The sequence below is a fragment of the Mya arenaria genome, chromosome 11 (genome assembly GCF_026914265.1).
Source record: "Mya arenaria isolate MELC-2E11 chromosome 11, ASM2691426v1".
NCBI classification, from domain to species: domain Eukaryota; kingdom Metazoa; phylum Mollusca; class Bivalvia; order Myida; family Myidae; genus Mya; species Mya arenaria.
Window position 1 is genome coordinate 42,059,523 of NC_069132.1, and position 21,196 is coordinate 42,080,718.

The 21,196-nt window shown below is 32.9% G+C and overlaps 1 protein-coding gene across 1 annotated transcript; it reads right to left on the bottom strand.

Moving 5' to 3' along the window:
* Positions 1 to 9,419: 9,419 nt before the first annotated feature.
* LOC128207262 (neuroglobin-like) lies at positions 9,420 to 17,501 on the bottom strand. Its single transcript, XM_052910088.1, has 3 exons — positions 17,347 to 17,501; positions 10,894 to 11,131; positions 9,420 to 9,590 (listed from the first exon to the last, which is right to left on the bottom strand). Exons 1-3 carry the CDS (start codon positions 17,499 to 17,501, stop codon positions 9,420 to 9,422), a joined length of 564 nt encoding a protein of 187 aa, XP_052766048.1.
* Between the last annotated feature and the right edge of the window lie 3,695 nt (positions 17,502 to 21,196).

Sequence of the window (21,196 nt, forward strand, 5' to 3'; positions counted from 1 at the left end):
TTCATCTTGATAGGCACAAGATGCTGGACTTCATTTATAAAAATACTTTGTATTTGATTAATAGAAGAGTGTAACTCCGGGAGTAGAATCTTGTCATTGAACAACTGCCTCTGTTTGTTCATGTTTGTCATAACAAGTGATCATAATAGTATTTGGTATTCAAAGTTTTGAGAAAAGGGTACATAGAGGTGTTCATAATACCAAACTACGGTTCAAAATTTATGTGATTAGTTTGTAATTATATTTCGTTTGGTTTATCACGAAGGCTGCTTTGTATGATGATTTACTATCATAGAGAGTTGGCATTCTTAAGTAAGCTGGTAATAGAGTTTTATCAACTATATTTTAAACATTATATCAAAATAGTAAAAAGGTATTTGGCGATTGGCAAATGAAAATTAGCAAAATTCATTCTGCAAATAACATGTTACAATACGCTTATCGCATTCGGCTTTCCCCACTGGTCTCACTTATTGGACGAAATTAAGCCCATGCACTCTTCTAAAGAAGTTATGTTGTTACAAACAACCTACCCAGACTTACTTTTGACTACAAAATGACAGAAACATAATGACAAATACTAGGAATATGCAGTTAGGTATTGCCAAAAAGAAATAAGCAATTGACAATGTCCCAATGGCTTCCAATCAATTAGATTACCCAACGTTATGTAATATTCAAGCTGTCTGGGACTTATTTAACCAGACAGCATACTGTCGGAAAATATTACAGTTGACTTAGAACTACTTCCGGTCTGGCGATATCAAATTTTTGAAATTTAGCAGGGCAATTATCTGTTTATGAATATGTTTTACAGATATATTCATTTGAAAGAATAACGTTCGCGTGTTTTTGAGATTATAGTGGATGAAATCGAAAAGCATCGCTATATTTTATGTTTTTTCGACCAAAATTGAGCAACAATGGCTTTTAATAAAACCTTCTCAAGAAAACAAATTGTTTTCTAGTCACGTATGTAACACACTATATGTATTTAAATAAACAAAATTCTCTGCAATCAATACACAATCACATAAATACGTATTTCTAGAGAAAAGATTCCACAAAATTCAGTTCAGAGGGCTTTTCATTATTATCCTAATTCATGGATTTCAAATCTAAACAAAATACATCCTTATACGAACAAACCATTGATAAAACTCAGTTCTGTGTGAAATCCTAATGTAACGACCCTTCATTATTTCTAAAAAACAACAAAGACGTATTAATCTCCATGTTACGAATAAGTTTGAATTTTCTCTGTCAACTACGATGACCACAACGACACTGACGCAGAAAATGACAATAATTCGAACGACTATATCAAAACATTCTCAATTTCATAATAAATTATCACAATTCAATAAGTAAAAATTACGCGAACTTTTTGAGTTTTTTTTTTTCGTTCTAAAATATTTTGATAGCGCCAGTTAGTGTGCCAAAACCCATTCTTTTAATTTCTTAAAACCAATAATTTCCATTAAACGACGATACCCAAAAAGTGCCAAACATGCAATTGCAATAACCTTTTGCTATCATGCTTTTTTTGTTTGATTAAAACTTTACAGCTAAACTCAACTCATTTTAATTCAGTTTAAGCCTACACTATGCAATATTCATAATTATACGTTGAATTAACATCAATAATGCCACCCGATTATGTAAACGCGATGAAACATTTAAAGATCAGTTAACTGTGATCAATGTGTTAACGTCAATGGTATCAATGGTAGGCCTTGATGATAAAATAGCTTTCAAAACATGTTTGGAATTGCTAATCCGATACACGAATGCATCATATTTTAAACTGACTTCATTTAACCTCAACAACATAATTACTACGGTGAAATACGCAAGATTGCTCAACAAAAGATCAAAGAATATTGTTAAAGCCCAACGAAATGAGAACAAATTAGAACGGAGCGTTCTTTGTAAAGCATAAAAATTATAGTGCACACACAATGACAAGTATAATGTCAATAATGTACCATTTTAGGATTAAAACATCTACACTACCCACATAAAGCGATTACTCGTATTAATCTGCATTTGTGTCGGTTTTAAGGTAAGTCATTCATAATTAATGAAAATGCTACTGCACCGGGGATGAGCAAAAAAAGTCACGTGACCACAAATGCAAACGCCAGTAGTATTTTGGCTCGATTGATCGTCAATCAAGGTAAGTTTCTTATCGATATTTTTGTTATACGCGAGAGTTCGTTCAAATGACATAGCGCAAAATAGAATGCATTGTTTTGTCTTTCGATCGGTGTATTGGTCACCATCCATGTCTGCATAGTTTTCGAGAACACTTCGATACAAATTGTGTCCATGAATGCAAACGCACGTAGGTAGTGTTAAAATGTCAAATATTAAGATAAATTGCCACATTTTTTCAATTGTTTTGACTTTCAGTTGTTCAATCATGGTTTTTATTTGTTTTATGAATATTCTGTGCGATGCAATTTGCACAAACAAATGCATTTTCTGAAGAATTTAAATTTGGCAAACGCACGTTGGCATTTTCATAAGGCAAACGCACGTAGTCTACCAAAAATGACAAACGCACGTAGGCATCTTATATAATAATAAAAATGAGTTATCGTATATGTCGAAAGCTTTTAAAACTTTTTATTCTTTTTATATCCATAACTATTGCTGTAAGATTTTTGAATTTATATTTAATTATTATTATGATCATAATGCTTACGCTCATATGCATAAGGGAAAGTGAAACGCTTTATGTTGTTTTACTTAGCTAGATAAGCCATCTTTTAAAATTTTAATAAGCGTTTGTTTGCGCGAGACGTATTTTTATGAAAATGCTTTTACAGATGATATTCTTTTAACAAACTACAATTTGTGTAATATATTTTGCGAAGTAAATCAAGTGGCGCTTAATTAATGAATGACAGTGTCTGTTTCAGTGATGTCATTTGTTTGCCACGTTTGTGGGAATGCGTTGAAAACGACATGTGGGGCTGAAATTGCATGAGCGCCGCAATGACGGTGTAAAAGCATTTACACGCTGTTAGAAACAGTTATACACAACGGAGAGCTTGACGCGCCATATGTAAGTGTATTCTAGTATTAAAAAATGATTATAGTCTTCTTTTTTTATTCTATATTATTCTATAATTAAGCAATTATCTACCAGTCACAAGCTCAGGCGTTTTTATTAAAGGTTACCAAAATATTGCAATTAAAGTATTTTAATTGCATACCTTTAAAGGCATACAAGTATTTATACAGGTGCACCACACATGGATCCAATAAGCAGTTTCTGTGCCCGAAATGCATTCAGGAGGTCACCACACATACGTACCTGAACAGGCATTGGCGAGGAGAAGATGGCACGACATGTTATACGTACGACATGTGTGGGATTTCAATGGAGGAGAAATAGACCTGAAGGCTCATATGGACGGCCATACTGGCGAGAAATCATACCAGTGCGCTGAATGTGGGAAATGTTATCGGCATAGAAGTAGATTGTGCAAGCAAAAGTTATTAAACACACCAAATAAAACATCAAATTTTAGATAATAAGTATCTTTCATGGCCGAGAGTGCAAGGTTCATCCCAACCCGGACATAGAGTGTATTGCGGAAGCGGGGTTTACCGTGTTTCCGCAAAACACCCTGCGAGAGGGGTGGGATGAACCTATCTTACACGAGCGGCGATGATCCTGGAAAAACCTGGAAATCTTTTGTGCGTAGAGAATATAATGCGCGTATAGATTTGTAATAATTCGTGGTTGTTATGCGTGCAATGATTCGGATTATGTTTATGTTATGATTAAATATTTATAGTTCTTAAAAGAGGACAGCTTTATTTCTTGAATGGAGCGCGAAAACTTTTCTATTGCTCCATTTGAAGCGAGAAATAATCGATTTTGATTTTTAAAATTGCCACGAGACAATGTTTCCATGATGCTACAGACGACAGTCGTCTACAAGGGAGGTAATTGTGTGATGACGATTAAAAAAATAAATTTCATTCGGGTACTTGTTTTATCTTGGCCCTTGCCAAAATTTTAGGTCAACTTATCTGATGTGGAAGAAAGTAGAATCTCAGGCAGATCATAACAAAAGTATTGTTTATTAATTAATCGTTATGTTATTTGATTACTTATCTTTGATTTTATCTGATTATCTGTGATCGCTTTTATTGTCAATCAATTTATTCAATGTATAAAACTAATCTAAGATATACAGTTATAGAATAAATGAAGAATATTTCCATCATAATGTCTTTATTTCTGTAAAACAGCACTTATACATACAGTTTAAAGAGTATTTTCAGTGATATAAACATTGTTCCGGGTAGAGCATACATTGTCATTGTATCATCGCAATTCATTTTATGGTTATCATTATCACAATATCTGTCATTAACAATTATCATGACAGTATTATCATCACAACATGAAGAATGGTTAAATAAAAGGTTCATTAAAGATGTTTAAATTATGTTCAAATTAAATGTTTATCCTCATGCGATCTGTAACAAGCATCTTAGAATCGTTACGTCTTGCCCGCTCCAAGCACACACCCTTCTGTAATGCATTTCTGTTTATCAAAACAGTTCCGTACTGTACTGTACTCCGACTTGTATCAAACGTGTGGTTCCTGAAATGTGACATTACAACAGCTGTTCTAAATGTTCGAAACAAACATTTAACAAGCATTATTAAGTTAGATAAGTCTGTATACCACCAGTATGGCCGGATGAGAGTTTGTTCGAGAACTCATATTTCCCGCAACACTCCCGCATAATATCGTGTCAATGTTTGTTACGTATCATAAATTTATATAACTTTCATTATGATGGATATTTAATACTAAAGCGGATAAATATCTTCAATTAAAGGCTAACGCAATATTCGTTTGCTCCTTATTATAAGATGCCTACGAGCGTTTGCCATTTTAGGTAGACTACGTACGTTTGCCAAATTTGAAATACTTCAGAAAATGCATTTTTGTACATATTGCATCGCACAAAGTATTCAATAAGCAATTAAAAACAATTATTGAACAACAGAAAAACAAACATTTGAATTAAATGTGGCAATTTATCAAAATATGTGACATTTTAACACTACCTACGTGCGTTTGCATTTATGGACAAAATTTGTATCGAAGTGTTCTCGGAAACTATGCAGACATGAAAGGTGACCAATACACCGATCGAAAGACAAAACAATGCATTCTTTTTTGCGCTATGTCATTTGAACGAACTCTCGCGTATAACAAAAATATCGATAAGAAACTTACCTTGATTGACGATCAATCGAGCCAAAATACTACTGGCGTTTGCATTTGGGGTCACGTGACTTTTTTTGCTCATCCCCGGTGTACTGGTGAAGTCTCATTTTGAAGTTACTAAATGCGTTTTTTTTCACTGAGAGCTTTCTTTTTATATAGGCATAATGTTATTAAATTGTAAGAAACAAATAAATAAATTGCTATATAAAAATGGTATAATTTTGTCATATAGTGTTTTTCAAAAATGTAGTCGGTGGTAAAAAAATATAATGGTTATTCAATACGAAATATTTACACTCTCTAGTACTTTTCTGCACAAATAAAATGACGTTCATTTTTGCATGTCAGAGAATGCCCCCGACGATTCACCGATGTAGTATTTTCGGCGACCTACTTATTTTGCAAATGTTACTTAGGCGCATGCGCATTACACACTTCATATACACAATTGCATACATTATGATCATACAAGGTATTTGTCATTTTAGAACAGAAAACTGTTCTATTTGATATGAGTTCACTGTAATTAAACCGAATTGCGTAGTTCAAGACATAAAAAGAATGAGTGTGAGAGGTTCATTTTGAACAAATTCGGTTAAACTTGTGGATTTTTCAAGCAAATGATGGAACAACGAGTTGGCAGCACATGTTTTTTGCTTTTTTACGATGTGGCTTACTCTCAAATTTTTTATTTAATATTAATCCTTCCCATTCGTATGTAAAAGTGTAGCCTTTCGAAATGATTTTGAGAAAAAAAACTGCATAACAATAAGTGTGAAAGCAAGAAAACTTGTAATATAAGGATTGAAATTCATTTTGGGGGCGATCTTGAATGCCCCGCTTAAATGCCTCCAAAATAAAATTAAACCTTTATCAAATATTATAATAGAAACGATTTGGATGAACATATGTAAAATACACTTATTATTTTCATCCTAGTGACGAATGGCTAATTCGAATCACAACAAGCAGAAATGGGTATCATAGTTAATTGCTGAAATGTCAGATTATTGCATCATATCAATAAAATTACACATTAAAATAATTGTAACCTACCTTTATATCAAGGGTCTTAACAACACATCACACCATGGTGACTTCTCTTGTATTATTAGATATAGGAAATTCTGACGTCGTATTTCATAGAAAAAAGAACAGTTACATTAATGACTTTTATTTACAAATTGATGAATATGGCAACATTTGGGAAGAACACATACATTATTTGTCTAAATGGAACGCACCAGAATTACACCACCACAATCAGATCACTACTGCTTGTAAACCTAATTTGTTTGCATGCCGCTTCGAGTTCACCCAACTTTAAAATGGCGAACAATCTATAGAATGTACACATTGACAAGGAAGACACATCTTTATAAAAAAAGAAAGGTTTCATACTTATGTTATACATTGTATACTTAAGTATCCAATTATCTCTTTTTCAACGCAGCATTTCATCTATAATTGCTATGCAGTAACCGACTCCTCTGGTCTAGAGCAATTGCAGAAAATGTATTTTAGTTCCCTAAGATGACACTACGACCACTTGACAAAGCAATTTGTGTCAGCATTTATCGTTTTTCTCGGATTCAATAGGAACGAGGACATAAAAAAATATGGTTGTACAACATCTTGTGGATCAGTTAAAAGCGAGTTTACAATAAGTAAAGAATGGGAAAAAAAGATAAGATTGCTCAATACGGTTACGTTTTCTGCAATATAGCACTTAATCTGCTTAAAAGTGTAATGGCTTTTTTTTAATAGCCTAAGGAATATTTCCTATTACTTCTTATGTTGTTGAACTATAATCAGAATAAGAACACAGTCATATTTTAAAGTTCTTGAATAACTTTGTAGCACGCTTTTGTCGGTCAACGAACGGAAGCATTGGATAAGTGGGTCTTGGATCTGATGCAAATAATGCTTAAAATAATCTGATATTGTCGGGCGCTTTACTAGGTATGTTTTGCCTGTTTTTTTTCAGTTTTGAGTGAATTTTAGTTCTGTGAGTAGATATGGGCCCATTTAATGCATAAATAGGGATATTTTTGTTGTTACAATATTTGAGTTAGTTATATTTTACCATAAGTGTGAATGAAAAGAACATATAAAACTGCAGAACATGTCCAAGCCTCCGTTAATCCGTAGGGAGTTTTTAACATGTTTTGTCTCTTTCATAACTTCCAAGATTGTATTCGTTATATGTAAACAGAACTTCAGTAAATGCTCGTGAGCATGATTCCCCTGTGGTAAAATAAAAGACAACGAACGGATGTTTAATGTAAATTGACAGCTTTCGGAGATAGGGAATAATCTCACTCTTGACGCTACGATTCTAACGCGATTGGTTTTATCAAGAGGATATATTTGAACATTAGTTTCCAACAGACCTCTTTCACCACATCTTATTTCTGTAAAAGATCATTACGTCGTCATTCATGTTATATGAGGCAAGATCGTGTGTATGTTTCGGTCGACATGTAGAAGCTGATGTTTTCAACATTTTCCGACCTAAATATTCAAATACTGACGCATCTTGTATCATTAGAAGAGTGTTTGCATAACGACAAGATAAAACAAGAGAAGGCATCCGGCAAAAAAAGTTGGATTCAGATGATAACTGTTGTTTAAAACTGGCAACTTCATGCGTGAATATATGAACTATATGTATACAAATTGCTTTTAATTAGTCTGATATGATAAGCCATTTTAATTAACCAATTTACATTGTAATCAAAAAACGGTTGTGAAAAAATGCCCTGTTGTTCTTATTTGTTGGAAAACGGCATGTTAATCGTTCATGCCAATACCGTGAGTTCAGATTGGCTACACCTTGCCATTTTTTAGTTTAACTAGCTTTGCTCTGTCACTCTGTGCCGCATCAAAGTTTTACTACAGGATGTTTTTTGAACATGACAACTGCATGTCAATCCCGTGGAACGTTTAAAAATATGTCCCCGTAAACTAACAAGAGAATCCATTTGATATGCCTTTTTAAATCTCTGCATGAACTATGCCTTTATAAAACTGAATATAAATGACAACGTATTCTAAATGCAATCTTCACAGTGCAGAAAATCACACCTCGTATCGACGTTATAAGAAGTTTTAGAATAGTTAGAAGATATTTGGTTTTACACGAAGTGCAACACCATCGTCTTGTTTGTTGTCATAAATATACAAAAAAAAATAAGCACAGTCAAAAACAATATAGAGAATGAATCGTTATGCAGGCTGTTTAATCATGCAGTAGATAGAAACGCATGCTGGTCGTGTCATTACAGACACGCTTTTAAATTAGAAAATCGACAACTCGTGAATGGAAACAGAGAACTATACATTTACACATTTTGAACAAACTATTCAAGGATAGTATAACATTAACTATAATGAGTTAAACATTCTAAACATCAATGAACTTTAGGTATCTGTGTCTAAATAACTTAAGGCAGATAACTCAACATACCAATAAAAGATTTTTCTGATCGGTTCTAAACCTCAAGGTCTTAAAGATAAACATTTACGTGTGTCTATTTCAGTTTTCTCTTCAATGAGAGCTTTTCATTTAGTGCAAGAAATTTGTAATTGTCCATAAACCAAAATGAAAATGTCTCAAGGATAGAATTTTACGTGCGTCTTATTCAAGTTTCTCTCCATTCAGACACCAATAACGACATACGCAGTATGGCATTTTAAAAAGATATTGGAAAATAAGACGTCTTCACTTGCATCACATAGGCATATTTGCTCTAGAAATAGCTCGTTAGTTATTGTTTTCATTCCTTTACTTAATTTCCGTTTTCTTGTTAAATGGACATAGAAATGACGTTGAAATAGGGCTAATGAGATGCATATGTCAGCGCATGTTACATAATCAAGTAAACAAGAATCCAGTTTTAGAAACCGTTACCGCAATTCCGTTGATTTTCTTTTGTTAAAATATGTCAAAGCCGTCCACGAAAGAGTTAATATTTCGAAGGCCAATAACGATAACGTTTTCAAACAAAATATGTTTCGCAACTTTGACATAACATGAAGCCGTATACATTCAAGTTTCCTTGAATTGAATCTGTACCTGCAAATTAATTTGAGTGTAAAAAGCATTGATTTACAGTTGAAATAGCAAAATAAAATATTGACCAAATTATGTTATCTGCCAATTTCGCTAGTAATGTCGAGATCAATGTCCGGATTTTCCATTCCCATTTTCATATATACACAAATATAGTCATACACTGTTTTCCACGCTTCTGCAACACTTTTCGTATAATATTCTTCAAGCACTTCTTTGAGACCATAGTTGAGGGAAGGCCATAATTTCTGAAACAAACAGAAAAAGAAGGTCTATATCACATATTTAAAGTGTAACGATACGATTTTGCTTACTCTTATAAAATCGTTTCTCCCTCATCACTTTCTTAGATAAAAAACCAACACTATTTAAATTTGTCCTATATAAATTGTTATTTGAGTAAATGGTAACTCATTTGGTATTAAGTTTTGGCCAAAGCTAAATTAAATGTTTCTGCACGAAAAAGACGCCGAGGAAGACGACAAAATGGCTGTTGCAATAATTCGACTTTTTCTTTGACAGACAGACGAATTGAAAACACAACTTGTCATGTGTTTTCTTAAAACTAACTTTAGGAAAATACACATTTATCTTTGTTAAAGTCAATTAAATTAAAAATATTTCTGGTTTGTAACAAACTGATTACTAAGGGTTTTGTAAATATCGGCATATAATAATGTCACACAGAACCTCATGAATAGTTGCTACCTAAAAGTTACGAAGGTCAGGAGAAGAAATTATTCACAGTTGCAAATGCATGTATGGCCTTCGGGAAATGAAATAACAGAGAGTCGATAATAACGGTCAATCTTCATAAATGGCATCCAAATGTCTTCTCCTGTCTAGAAGCCTATAACCTGCTGTACGTGATAAAGACTCGATTTCCTGTATTGAATTAAGATATCTGAAAAAAAGGTTTCAAATGTCTGGTGTATTGGCTGTTGAATTTCAATAAAGAAAATCTTTCTCGTCATCGACGTTTTCAGCTTGTCTGATGGATCAATTTCAGTGCTTTGAATTGACATTTGCACATTGTGTTTAAATGATTAGATATTTACTATTTAAAAAAAGGCCGACAAATTTCTCTAAATCATTACGATTCTATCAAATTATTTTATGTTTAACGAAAAATGAGTATTTCTATAGCTAAGCCATTTGGAGATGTGTTAAGAACTTAATATGTATGATTTAAAATGGTAGTTTTGCTAATACTACGATTTATTTTAATTGTTATTGAACAAGATTCATAGTGACACAATAAGTTCACATTGACAATGGCTAAGTATATTGGCACTGCTTCTTGCATACGGACCCATGGACGTCAACAAGACTTGCAATGTGGTAAATGAGGTTTTTCAGTGTTAAATGTGTCCAGATATCCGAAAACAGTCACTGGTGTCGATTCCAAGCGGAGGTCAGTTCTGTTCCATGCCTCGCATAAAGTACTGACTAGTTTTAACAAGTAAACAATGATCTCCATTGATTTTGATATCCTAACAGGTCAGAATCACTCTTCAAATGAATCTTGCTATTATAAATTATCTTACCAACCTTGACCATGTGTGGTTTTACTTGTCGTTGCACGTGCGTCTGACCAATGGAAATTAAAACACTGTTAAGAATTCTTGAGTCGTCCAGACTTTCCACAGCTGCCCCTAACCCTTCCATCACGGTGACTGCGTGTCGTTGTAACATGTCTTTGTCAATGTTTGTCTCCAGCTTGTTATCATGGTTCATTTGCACAATCTTTGGAAATACCGTCTTCATTTGCGGTTCCGTTTCAAATAGCCTGAAATTAAGTGTAAAAATGGAATCTTTAGTTTGAAGCCTTTCTGCCATTTGTATAATCATTAAATGTGTGGCATCGTTTATTAAAGTTATTGAAGTTACATATGTATAGAATGTTTATTGACCTGTCAACTTTACATGTACTTAAAATATAAATATATCCGAAGAAAGTGTTCCATTCAAAGACGTTAAGAGCATGTGATATGATTTTCTTACATCAACGAATTTAAGCTTGTCTTGTCAAACAGACGCAAACTCTAATATTGCCATGTGTACCTTTTAATGCACCAAAGATAGAAAACTTTTCCTCAAAGATGTACATGATGTCGTTTGATGATAAAACATTTATTCTGATTGCTTATGAATTGGCACGTGTTATGAAACGTGATCTAAACAGCAACGGGTAACGTCTAAAGTAACACATTTGAAAAGAGTTAATGTTTTCATGATGATGCGAATGACACGGAAAACATCAGTTTTGTGGCCTGGTGTCTTTGGTATGTCCAAACAGTATTACTATTAAAATGTTCTAGGAAAGCAAAAGCCAAAACGGTTCAAACAAGTATGATTTAAATTGATAACCAGTATAGTCTAACAGGGCGCCGTTTTTGAACAGGGTTGTTTTCAACCCTGTTCAGTGTAGCCACAAACTCGACACTCACAACATAAAATTCCTATTAATAGTAACAAATGTCGCCTGCCGATTTACCACCAAAAATATAATTTGAGAAAGTGCAGACTATATAAATTGCAAGCTATGTTTCCAATAACCGAGGTAGATTTGACAAAGCAAGAAGCAATCATAACGCAATATCTATTTAAATCATTTAATCTGTTGAACTTAGATAAAGATAACATTAAAGTAGTATCCCTGCGCCAAAAAATGAATGAACATCGAAACGTAAACAAAGAATTACTATCCACTCAAAGCGCATCATTCCATGACGTGACACAATGATGAACTCAAGTGAATTTACAGTCGAAGAGAGATAATCCTGTAATGAGATAATGCAGTAAGTAAATTGGCATATTTTAAATATAAAATAATTAATTATACTTAGCGACATTTACTTTCTCTTTGGTGCATCCGGATCTACATATCTACTTTCACTTTGTCTCATCCGGGTTTGATGCAGTTAATTTTTACATTGATTTTCATTGGACAAAATTGTGATTGGCTGTTCATTCGTGCTTATTAAATTTCTTGGTTAAATTGTTACGCGGTTTTTGTCATTCGATCTTAGTTGTCGTGACAGTCAGTTGACTTTAGAAAATTTGTCGATTTAACCCACCCACCCAACCCTTTATTATTCTGCATTATAAAAGACGTTTATTTCGTTGTGTTGAATAAGAATTTTCTTTTATTGTGCATGGAAATATTTTGACGGTTCTTAGATATTTGTGTTATTTTTGTTGTACTAGGTTCAATATGAGTCTTTATGTTGCTATTCGTATTAGACATGGTGATTATAAGTTGTGACATTGTTTGTGTGCATCACATTTATCATGTTATTGATATGTACAACTTATTATATTGATGAGTACTTAGTTTGTTTAACACCGTTGTTTAGCATATGGCGAATTTATACATTATGTGTTAAGTTATTTCTTTGAAATGAGAATTATTTGTATTCCAAATTATGTCACGACGGAATAAGCTATATAAACTTGACTATTATTCGGCGTTGTTCTTATTCTTCCTAAGTAAGGGCTTTTTTTAATAATAAGCTATATAAAGAGCTGAGGATAATTAGATTTCTCTCCCTTGCCTTTGTAAAGAAGAAGCGGGAAATCTCAAGCTTGATTGATTGTCGTGCACAGTTGAAGTCTACAGAGATGTTTGTTTTACTTTGTTTTAGAAAACTTGATTGTACTTGGAATCTGATGTTCTGTTCGTAAGTATTGATTGCATTTGTAGTCTTTTGTGTTTGTCTTGGGTTAGCAATGGATTGTAATGATCATTACTTCATTCAGCTGCATTTATTTAGTTTTGTCATGTAGTTTCACGACATCAGCAGATTTTGTATTTAAAACGAGAATGGCAGTTCCGTGATATTCTTTTAGGCTCTTTCCATATACTAATATATGTGGGTTTGGTTACAGATGATAACATGCATGGATAACAGAAGTCACCATGGGAGTACGAGGGAGTAGGAGTGTTTGATTCCATAAATCAGTAAGTTCCATGTCAATGTTTTGTTTTATGATGTACTGTGTTGCTGTTGTAGTAATCGCTTGTATTATATGTGTGTTTTATATGCTTGAGCCATTTTATTTAATCTGCCACTGCACACAATTAAATCATATAAGATATTAGGCTGTTTACGATGTTAACTTATAAACATGTTATTATTCATTATCTTATGGTTGTTTATATTTATATTTTCAGGACGCTCCGATAGTATATCTACATTCGATAATGTTGAATATAGAGATATTGAAGAACACTGTGTTTGTTGTTTGAACTATTTAACTGCTACATATGGTAACCTGGACATATAGACCCACCCTCGCTTAGGAATTACAAATGTATTCTCATCTTAAAGCTGCACTCCCACAGATTGAAGGTTTAGACAACTTTTTATTTTTTGGCTTGGAACGAGCATTTTTTTGCAAAAATCCATGGAAACCAGTTATATGACTGCTGACAAAAAATTAGATCGAAGATTTATATATTAAAGTTCAAAAATTGATGTTTTATGCACTTTTTCTAAACCGTTAAAAACGGTTTAAGCCATAAAACATTAATTTTCGAACGGAAATATGAAAATCTATGATCTAATTTTTTTCAGCAATCTTATGTAATTGTTTTGCAGATATTTACTCAAAAATTTGCTCTTTTCAAGACAAAAAATTAAAAAGTTGTAAAAATGGTAAATATGTAAGAGTGCAGCTTTAAAACCTGGAATGACTTAGAAAGCATCAATGGTCTCATTGATCTCAATGATCGCACAGTTTCCCTGCTTAAAACATCACTTAATAGCCCACGTTGGAATAACAAACGCACGCCATTTTGACAGGCACGTACTAAAGTGCTGACGAGTTACCTGACGATATAGAAATAGAAGAGAGTTGCTGACCATAAATACAATGAAGGAAAAACAGTTTTGAAATTAAAGAGTTTATGCTAAATTTATTTTATATATATATACATTTTTTGTGTAGGTATAGACGGATGTTCGTGCATTTATTTTTGAAAATGTAATTTTATTGAAATGAATCGATTTCTATTTTTGCTGGTTTGGTGTAAATATAAGAAAATATCGAGGGTTTAGTAACTTTTTTAGGTGTTTCATCTACAATTGTTTGAAATCAATTATTTAAATTTTCATCATTTTAATTAAGAAACTATTTCTCTTTAATCTGTTGTATTTTCGAAGTAGTTTTGTGAATAACAAGGCAAACATAGGCAAACTCTTTCTAATGAGTAAAGTTTGATTAGTATATATACTCATATGTAACACCATATGATGGAGTTCTGCTTGGATTGGTTACATTCTCCATCCTTGTTTGCCTTCTTACACAGCGACATTAATTTTATTGTCAATAAAATATTAATTTTTCATTTAACATCATCCTTCAATAAACCTGGGGCGGCCCCTGTGGTTGTTTTACACGGGGACTCATGGACTCACTGTGCAACATATCAGCGCCTTATTAATACACACATGATCGTGAATCATAATGGTGAAAACCCGTATAAAACCCTATTCATGCAGCGCTATCAGCGCTTTGATTGTTCAGTGGAGCCACACAGAGCCACATGGTTGCGTGATTAGTTCCTATCGTGCTCATAGACGCCTGCAAATAATTAACGGCACTGTACTAATGACATCATAGTGGAGATTTTTATTGCATAATATAATAGTATTACCAGACAAAAACATTGTGTATTCTACACCAACACTGCATATTTACTCAATTTTATTGAACTGACTTGTTGTCTCAGTATAAGCAAACAGTATCGACAAATATACACTGTATTCTATATTAACGCTGAGCTACTTGTTAACAAATGTAATTAGATATTTAGGAAAGGATTTTCTTGTAACGTCATTCCACTGTTATGTTCCATCCAGCTTCTAAAATAAGCACCACTTCATTAATACTTAAATATTAATCATCCTCATTGAGGTTACTACTTTAGGTTAAGCATAAATCTTTAAAAATTCCTCATGAACTCAGAACAACATTTTATTTGATATTAGATATTTTACATTCGCTTCAAAAGGCTAATCTTAAGCTATTTTGTATCATTGAATTCAACATCGTAAATCGGTTCTGTGCATATGGCAAATAAATGTGTTTTGATATTATGGAGATATCACATTGATAATATTCGTTCTAGGCATTTTACGTCATATGCTATTGAAATGAAAGGTCATACAATGTTATTGAAATGGAATACTAACTTAAAACTTAAAGTAAACGAAATTTACAAAGGTATGTCTCTTTTAAAATGTCAATGTATTTTTTCAAAAGGACTAAAAGAAGACAGGTTAAAATTCGTTATGTAAGTGTTGGGCAGAAAATGATTACTTGAGCAATGGTTTAAATAGTTTGACTAATATGTATAAGGCAATTACAAATAAATAACCATGCAGGTCTCGAAAAAGTTCAAACAAATAAAGAACTTTCCTTGTAAATTCCATTCTTTGATCCTCTTTGATATACGTATATCTCAAATCAATAGAGGTCCCTTAAATTTCTATTCACGTTGAAGTAATGTAGAAACGACTGAAAACATGGCCTTCAGATTATATAGATTTACCATTGATTAACTTGTTAGATATGGTGTCATGAACACATCATCGTCTAAAATCTCACCTTTCCAATGGCGGAAAGGTATATTTAGAGATGTTTGTTTTATTTAAGTATAGAACTATCATACGTCAACCTTTAAATTTTCGAGTTAAGGAGATGCTGGGGAAAAGGCGAAAGAAAGAATATGACCCATTCGAATGGTTCTTAAACATACTTTTGTTTTATAACGTATTTAACCTCGAATGCATTTTGAGCTCCTCGGCCATTTTCATCGAAACAACCTCGGATGTATGCCGGTACATCAGTTGAAGTAGTTCGCAAATTTTTGAATAATATCATTCAAGTGGCGCTCTTATTCAGAATAAATATATGCACATGTACAACAAAGATAAATTTATAGAGATAAGTATTCAGCTACTTACTAAATAATGCATTCATGAAAAATATTTATTACTTATAACAAGTTTATAATCGTGTATTTAATAGCTGAAACGCACAAATATTAAATGATTGGTGAATGCTAAAATATTTACTGTGATCTAGTATTGTCTCATAAGGTAGAGGTATCGTGTTTTTTGCACCTTAGTTTCAAATTAGACGCAGTATCCTTCATAACAATAACTGTTTTCGACATTTATTAATCCTTTCTAGTAAATGTAAACAATTTTATTTAATATGGAAAATCACTTTTGGGAGTAATAGTGCATCGTTAATTAAATGTAGTGTTTTAGATTTTTATTTATTGATCTAAGTTTAAATTGACTGCCAGTGATGTGTATTATTGCAAACATAATTTACATAATCTAGAGTTAAGTCATAACGTTAACTGCTAAATTAAATTAAATTACTACGCGATCTACTTGCAGATGACTTAAACGTACCGCTTTTTGAGTATGTCAACCGTCCTAATACATCCGAGGTTGCTTTCGATAAAAATAGCCGAGGAGATCCGCATTCCTCGATTGGTGCATACCAGATACTTACATGGTGTAAGAGTATGTTTCTTTATTTATGTTCCTGAACGTTCTGTTTTCTTCCGTAAAGCATCTCTAATATTTTTCAAAACTTTTTTTTACGCACAATGATATCATTTATTATGAAATGAATGAAACTTTTTCCCAACCATTTGTCAAAATGATAAATATCCCTTCAATTTTGGATAAATGCTTTGTGCCTGATTGGCTGCATTTTGGAAGATGGTTATGGAAACAGCTCTCTAATCAAAATAATTTTGATCAGATGATTTTGTTTTCGAATCAAACAAAATATCTTCAATATATTTAAAATGTATTTATAGAACTGAAAATTTAGTATTTATGTGTTGGTTATATAAGAAAATGATGTTTTGGATGATTATGGTGATTTTAGTTATTATAACAATGACAATGATTGAAATTTATTACATAATGATTGACTGAGATATTTTGTACAATATGTCTGAGTTAAACACACCTGAGAAACACGATGAGCCCTAATCTGCCAAGGTCGTCCTTGAGGAGCTCCCAAGATCCCTGTACAAGCTTGACCTGCTCCGTACTTAGCACCATATGCAGGTGCTTGTCCCTACTTGAGTAGGGGATCGCACAGTTTGGCAACTTATTACCCATATCGGCCGCAGTTCCTCCTGGGTTCTATACGGCCGGTGTTTTCAGTCCTGATATGTCCTTATGACATGACTTCTCCGATGCAATGATCGTTAATGTATTGATCGTAGTTGGTTCTCTCTCATTGATATGTATGTTTATTAGATAAGAGAAGCTTCATTCTAATTGCATCACATATTTCTCATAACAAACGTTGGCAGTCCCTTGTTTCATTAAGTATACGTCCGTTGTATTTCGTATCCTTAAATTACACAGTCATTTACGTATTTCCGCAGCTTACAAGGCTTGGTATTGGTTTTCTTAGAATATTTAAGATTAACTAACATTCAATCCATTTTCACCAATGAATTTGCTATTGATACTAACAACGTTAAGATAACGATATCTTATTGGCATTTTAGACGAAAAAAAGTCTTATAAAGACATACGTCAATATTCTTCACTATTGTCAATATTTAAAATTAATAATTATTCTAATTACCATAGGTAAACGAGGATAGACAGAGTCAGTAGGGAACAAAATGCAAACATATTAATTAATTTTTATACACTGTATACTACGTACATGTAAAGGCAATATTCCAAAACTTTAACACTCTCCAGAGAATACTGCACACCATAGATGAAACTGTTCTACTAACATTCCATAAATGCAACAAAACAAATGCACGGCAGTAATTGTAAAATGCCACCAAATTCATTCGTCCCTGGCATGTGTAACTGAGCTGTTAGAGCTGTTCTGGTTAAACTGTAATGCACCAAAACGCATCTGTCTTTAGTCTTTAGCAAACCGCTGATGAGAGTTCAGATCACAGCACCGATGGCCAATAGCAGCGCGTATCGGATATATCTGATGTTTCCGAGCCTTGCGACATCCTATTGGATAATATGAGCAGGTGGAAATCATCTAGTCAGCCTGTCTCTTACTATCTTGATTTGACACGGAGGGCACTTTGTGATTACCCAATATTGTTTCTTCAACGATAAGATCAAATGAAACTGAAAGGTTCTTTATAGTTTTCGTTTCTAACTCTACGTGGGTCAATGGCAATGGAAAAAATATTCAAGTTTTCTGTTAATTAATTAATGTACATCGAAGATATCGAAATTAACAAAACTTTATATGAAATATATACAATACCCACATTTCTGCTACTGAACATCAATTCGAAAATTGATTGCAGTTATTATCTGCGATTAACCATAGCGTAACACTTATTCTGGGTAGCTATTGTTTGGCAGTTTCTCCAGTAGTTTTCTACTAAAAATAATCGCGTGAATGAAAACGATTCTCAGTTAAAACGAATACAATTATTCAATCAATGACCATATAAATTTTCTACAATTCTTCTAACGAAGCCCATTGCTAAGGAAGGGCCTTGATGTTTGCAACAAAGAAAACAGATTCAATGTTTACAAAGGAAACAATAGTACTCTTTTTCATATGAGCTCTATTGTTCGGCACTAATTATTTTACGAAAATGAGATCATATGCGTACAACAGCAGTTGTTTGCATAAAGATGGTGTCAAGATATTTTATTCATCAATAAAAAGCAAATACATGTAAAAAGAATTTCGATTTAAGCTTATCGTCAGCATTCCAATGACATTAATGTCAAGATGCAAACTTTAAAACATTACAATCAAACAACTGCCATCTTTTCTATTTGTCACATAATTTTGTAAATCGACATAAATTTAATGACAATTTTAGAACTCGTGGCACCTGTAATTAACGAGACATGTGCTAACTTGTTTCCAAAATAAAATATTTAGAATAACGAATTTAGGATATAGAAATGTATGGTGGCTAGTAAAAAATCGTTTCTTTTTGTTTAGAATAATTACAATTTTATTAAATGGATAAATGCCTGGCTTTTGCACATCTTTCTGTGAAATGTGTAAAGGTGCTTTCTTCATGTTTCTTTCCTTATAACAATTTTACAATCGGCGAAGTGTAAGCATGGATTTTAAAGGGGATGTGTCAACCTACTTTTACCCAATCTGGGAGCAACGCCTTCAGTTAAGTGTCCAAAATTCCTGATATGCAAAATATCCAATCGTTGCGAGGTAACATGACCAATAAAGGTATTCGAGTTCAATGGAAGTAACATTAAATCTCTTACGCGTAAGCAGAGTCAAACAAGTGCATAATGTTGTAAGTGCTGTCATGAACCAAAATGAATCTGAACATTTGAGGGTTAGAAGCGTTAACATTCCCAGCACCCCTAAGAACATTTTTTATTTTATCCCTATGTTGGTTAGTATAAACACTCTAACTACAAGCATACTTAATCTATTAAAAGCGTGTCAAAGGCTTGATAATAACGCATTCAAAGCTAAACAAATGACCTCTCCAGTGATGGTATAACAGGATTATTTTAAAACTTTTAATTGTTCATGTTTCCTGGTAAAAATATATGCTGACTATTAATTACTCTGGCTATAATTTGAATTGCTGTGTATTGTATGCATATTTAAAAACTATCACTTACCATGCAGACGCAACGAATATGCAAACGATAGATAAAAAAATAAAAGCAGAAACCTCATTGAAACATATGATTAAAGAATAATGCTTCTGAGTCACTTAACCTTGTGTGTAGACGATAAGTATAGCAACTTGTTCATTAATAATATATTTATTTTGCACGATTCCGGTTCTATCCGATGATAAAAAGTAATCTGCCATATCGTATGTTACATGTTGTTTAACCTTCAACAGTCGGACTAGTCGGCTTTTTTTCATTTATCCCTTTTTGAACAGTTCAAATATTTTGCTCTCGTAAATTGCCAGAAATAAGTTTTGAAATCACTTTGGACACTTGTGTAGTTCGTTATAAACTGATATCTGATTATTCTGTCATCATCACAATATAATGACGTCAATAATGGCCTCGCGAATATTCAGTACTCAGACGTTATTTGCATTTATTTATGAATGTTCGGAGAATGGGAAATGAAACTGGTTACAATGATAGGATTTCGATAGAACTGAAAAGTGCAAGGTAATAAAAACTGAGGTAATTTCCACGCCTACACAGCATTAGTAAATGATAAAAACATTATTATTATGTTTAGAGTTCTGAATACATTCCAATTCCTGGTAAAATGTCGTGTCTTTCTATTGTATGAATAAAGGACATGGTTGACTACATCTTGATTAGATTTCTAAAAACATATACCAAATCTCTGGCAGAGGATGCTTTAACATTTCTGAGGAAAACTGAAAGACGTTATTGATTGAATCTGGTTAAGGAATCTGAAACATGTTGGACATGACTGACTGTATCTTGTTAAGATATCTCAACACACCTTTCTAAATGTTTTGTAAAAACTGCTGTTCCATTTCAATGTAGAATGAATATTTCACCAGGGGAGTTGTAGGGTTGTAGTGCTGTTTGATTTTAATATCTACCACTAACAGTTCCTCCTCTTGTTTTACATAAATACATAACCACTGTATGTAGCAATAGGACAGTAGACATCCCGACTAATCAGATATGTATCCAATTGTACTGGAATATTTCTCGTAGAAGGGCTCAAAAGTAAATATCCATTTAGTAGCATACATAAAAACTTAATGCATATATAAGTCTAAGCCACATGATATTGATATACACTGATTACTTATCCAGTATTTAATTTGGCATCGTTTTATAATTATAGTTATTACGAACGAACTTTCTTATCATAT

Bases quoted from the DNA above. Each gene is read 5' to 3' on its own strand.
- LOC128207262 (XM_052910088.1), bottom strand. From the start codon at position 17,501: ATGGGTAATAAGTTGCCAAACTGTGCGATCCCCTACTCAAGTAGGGAC. The intron at 11,132-17,346 runs GTGTGTTTAACT...ACTTAATTTCAG, and splicing joins GGGCTCATCGTGTTTCTCAG to GCTATTTGAAACGGAACCGC. The intron at 9,591-10,893 runs GTTGGTAAGATA...TGTTTGTTTCAG, and splicing joins TAAAACCACACATGGTCAAG to AAATTATGGCCTTCCCTCAA.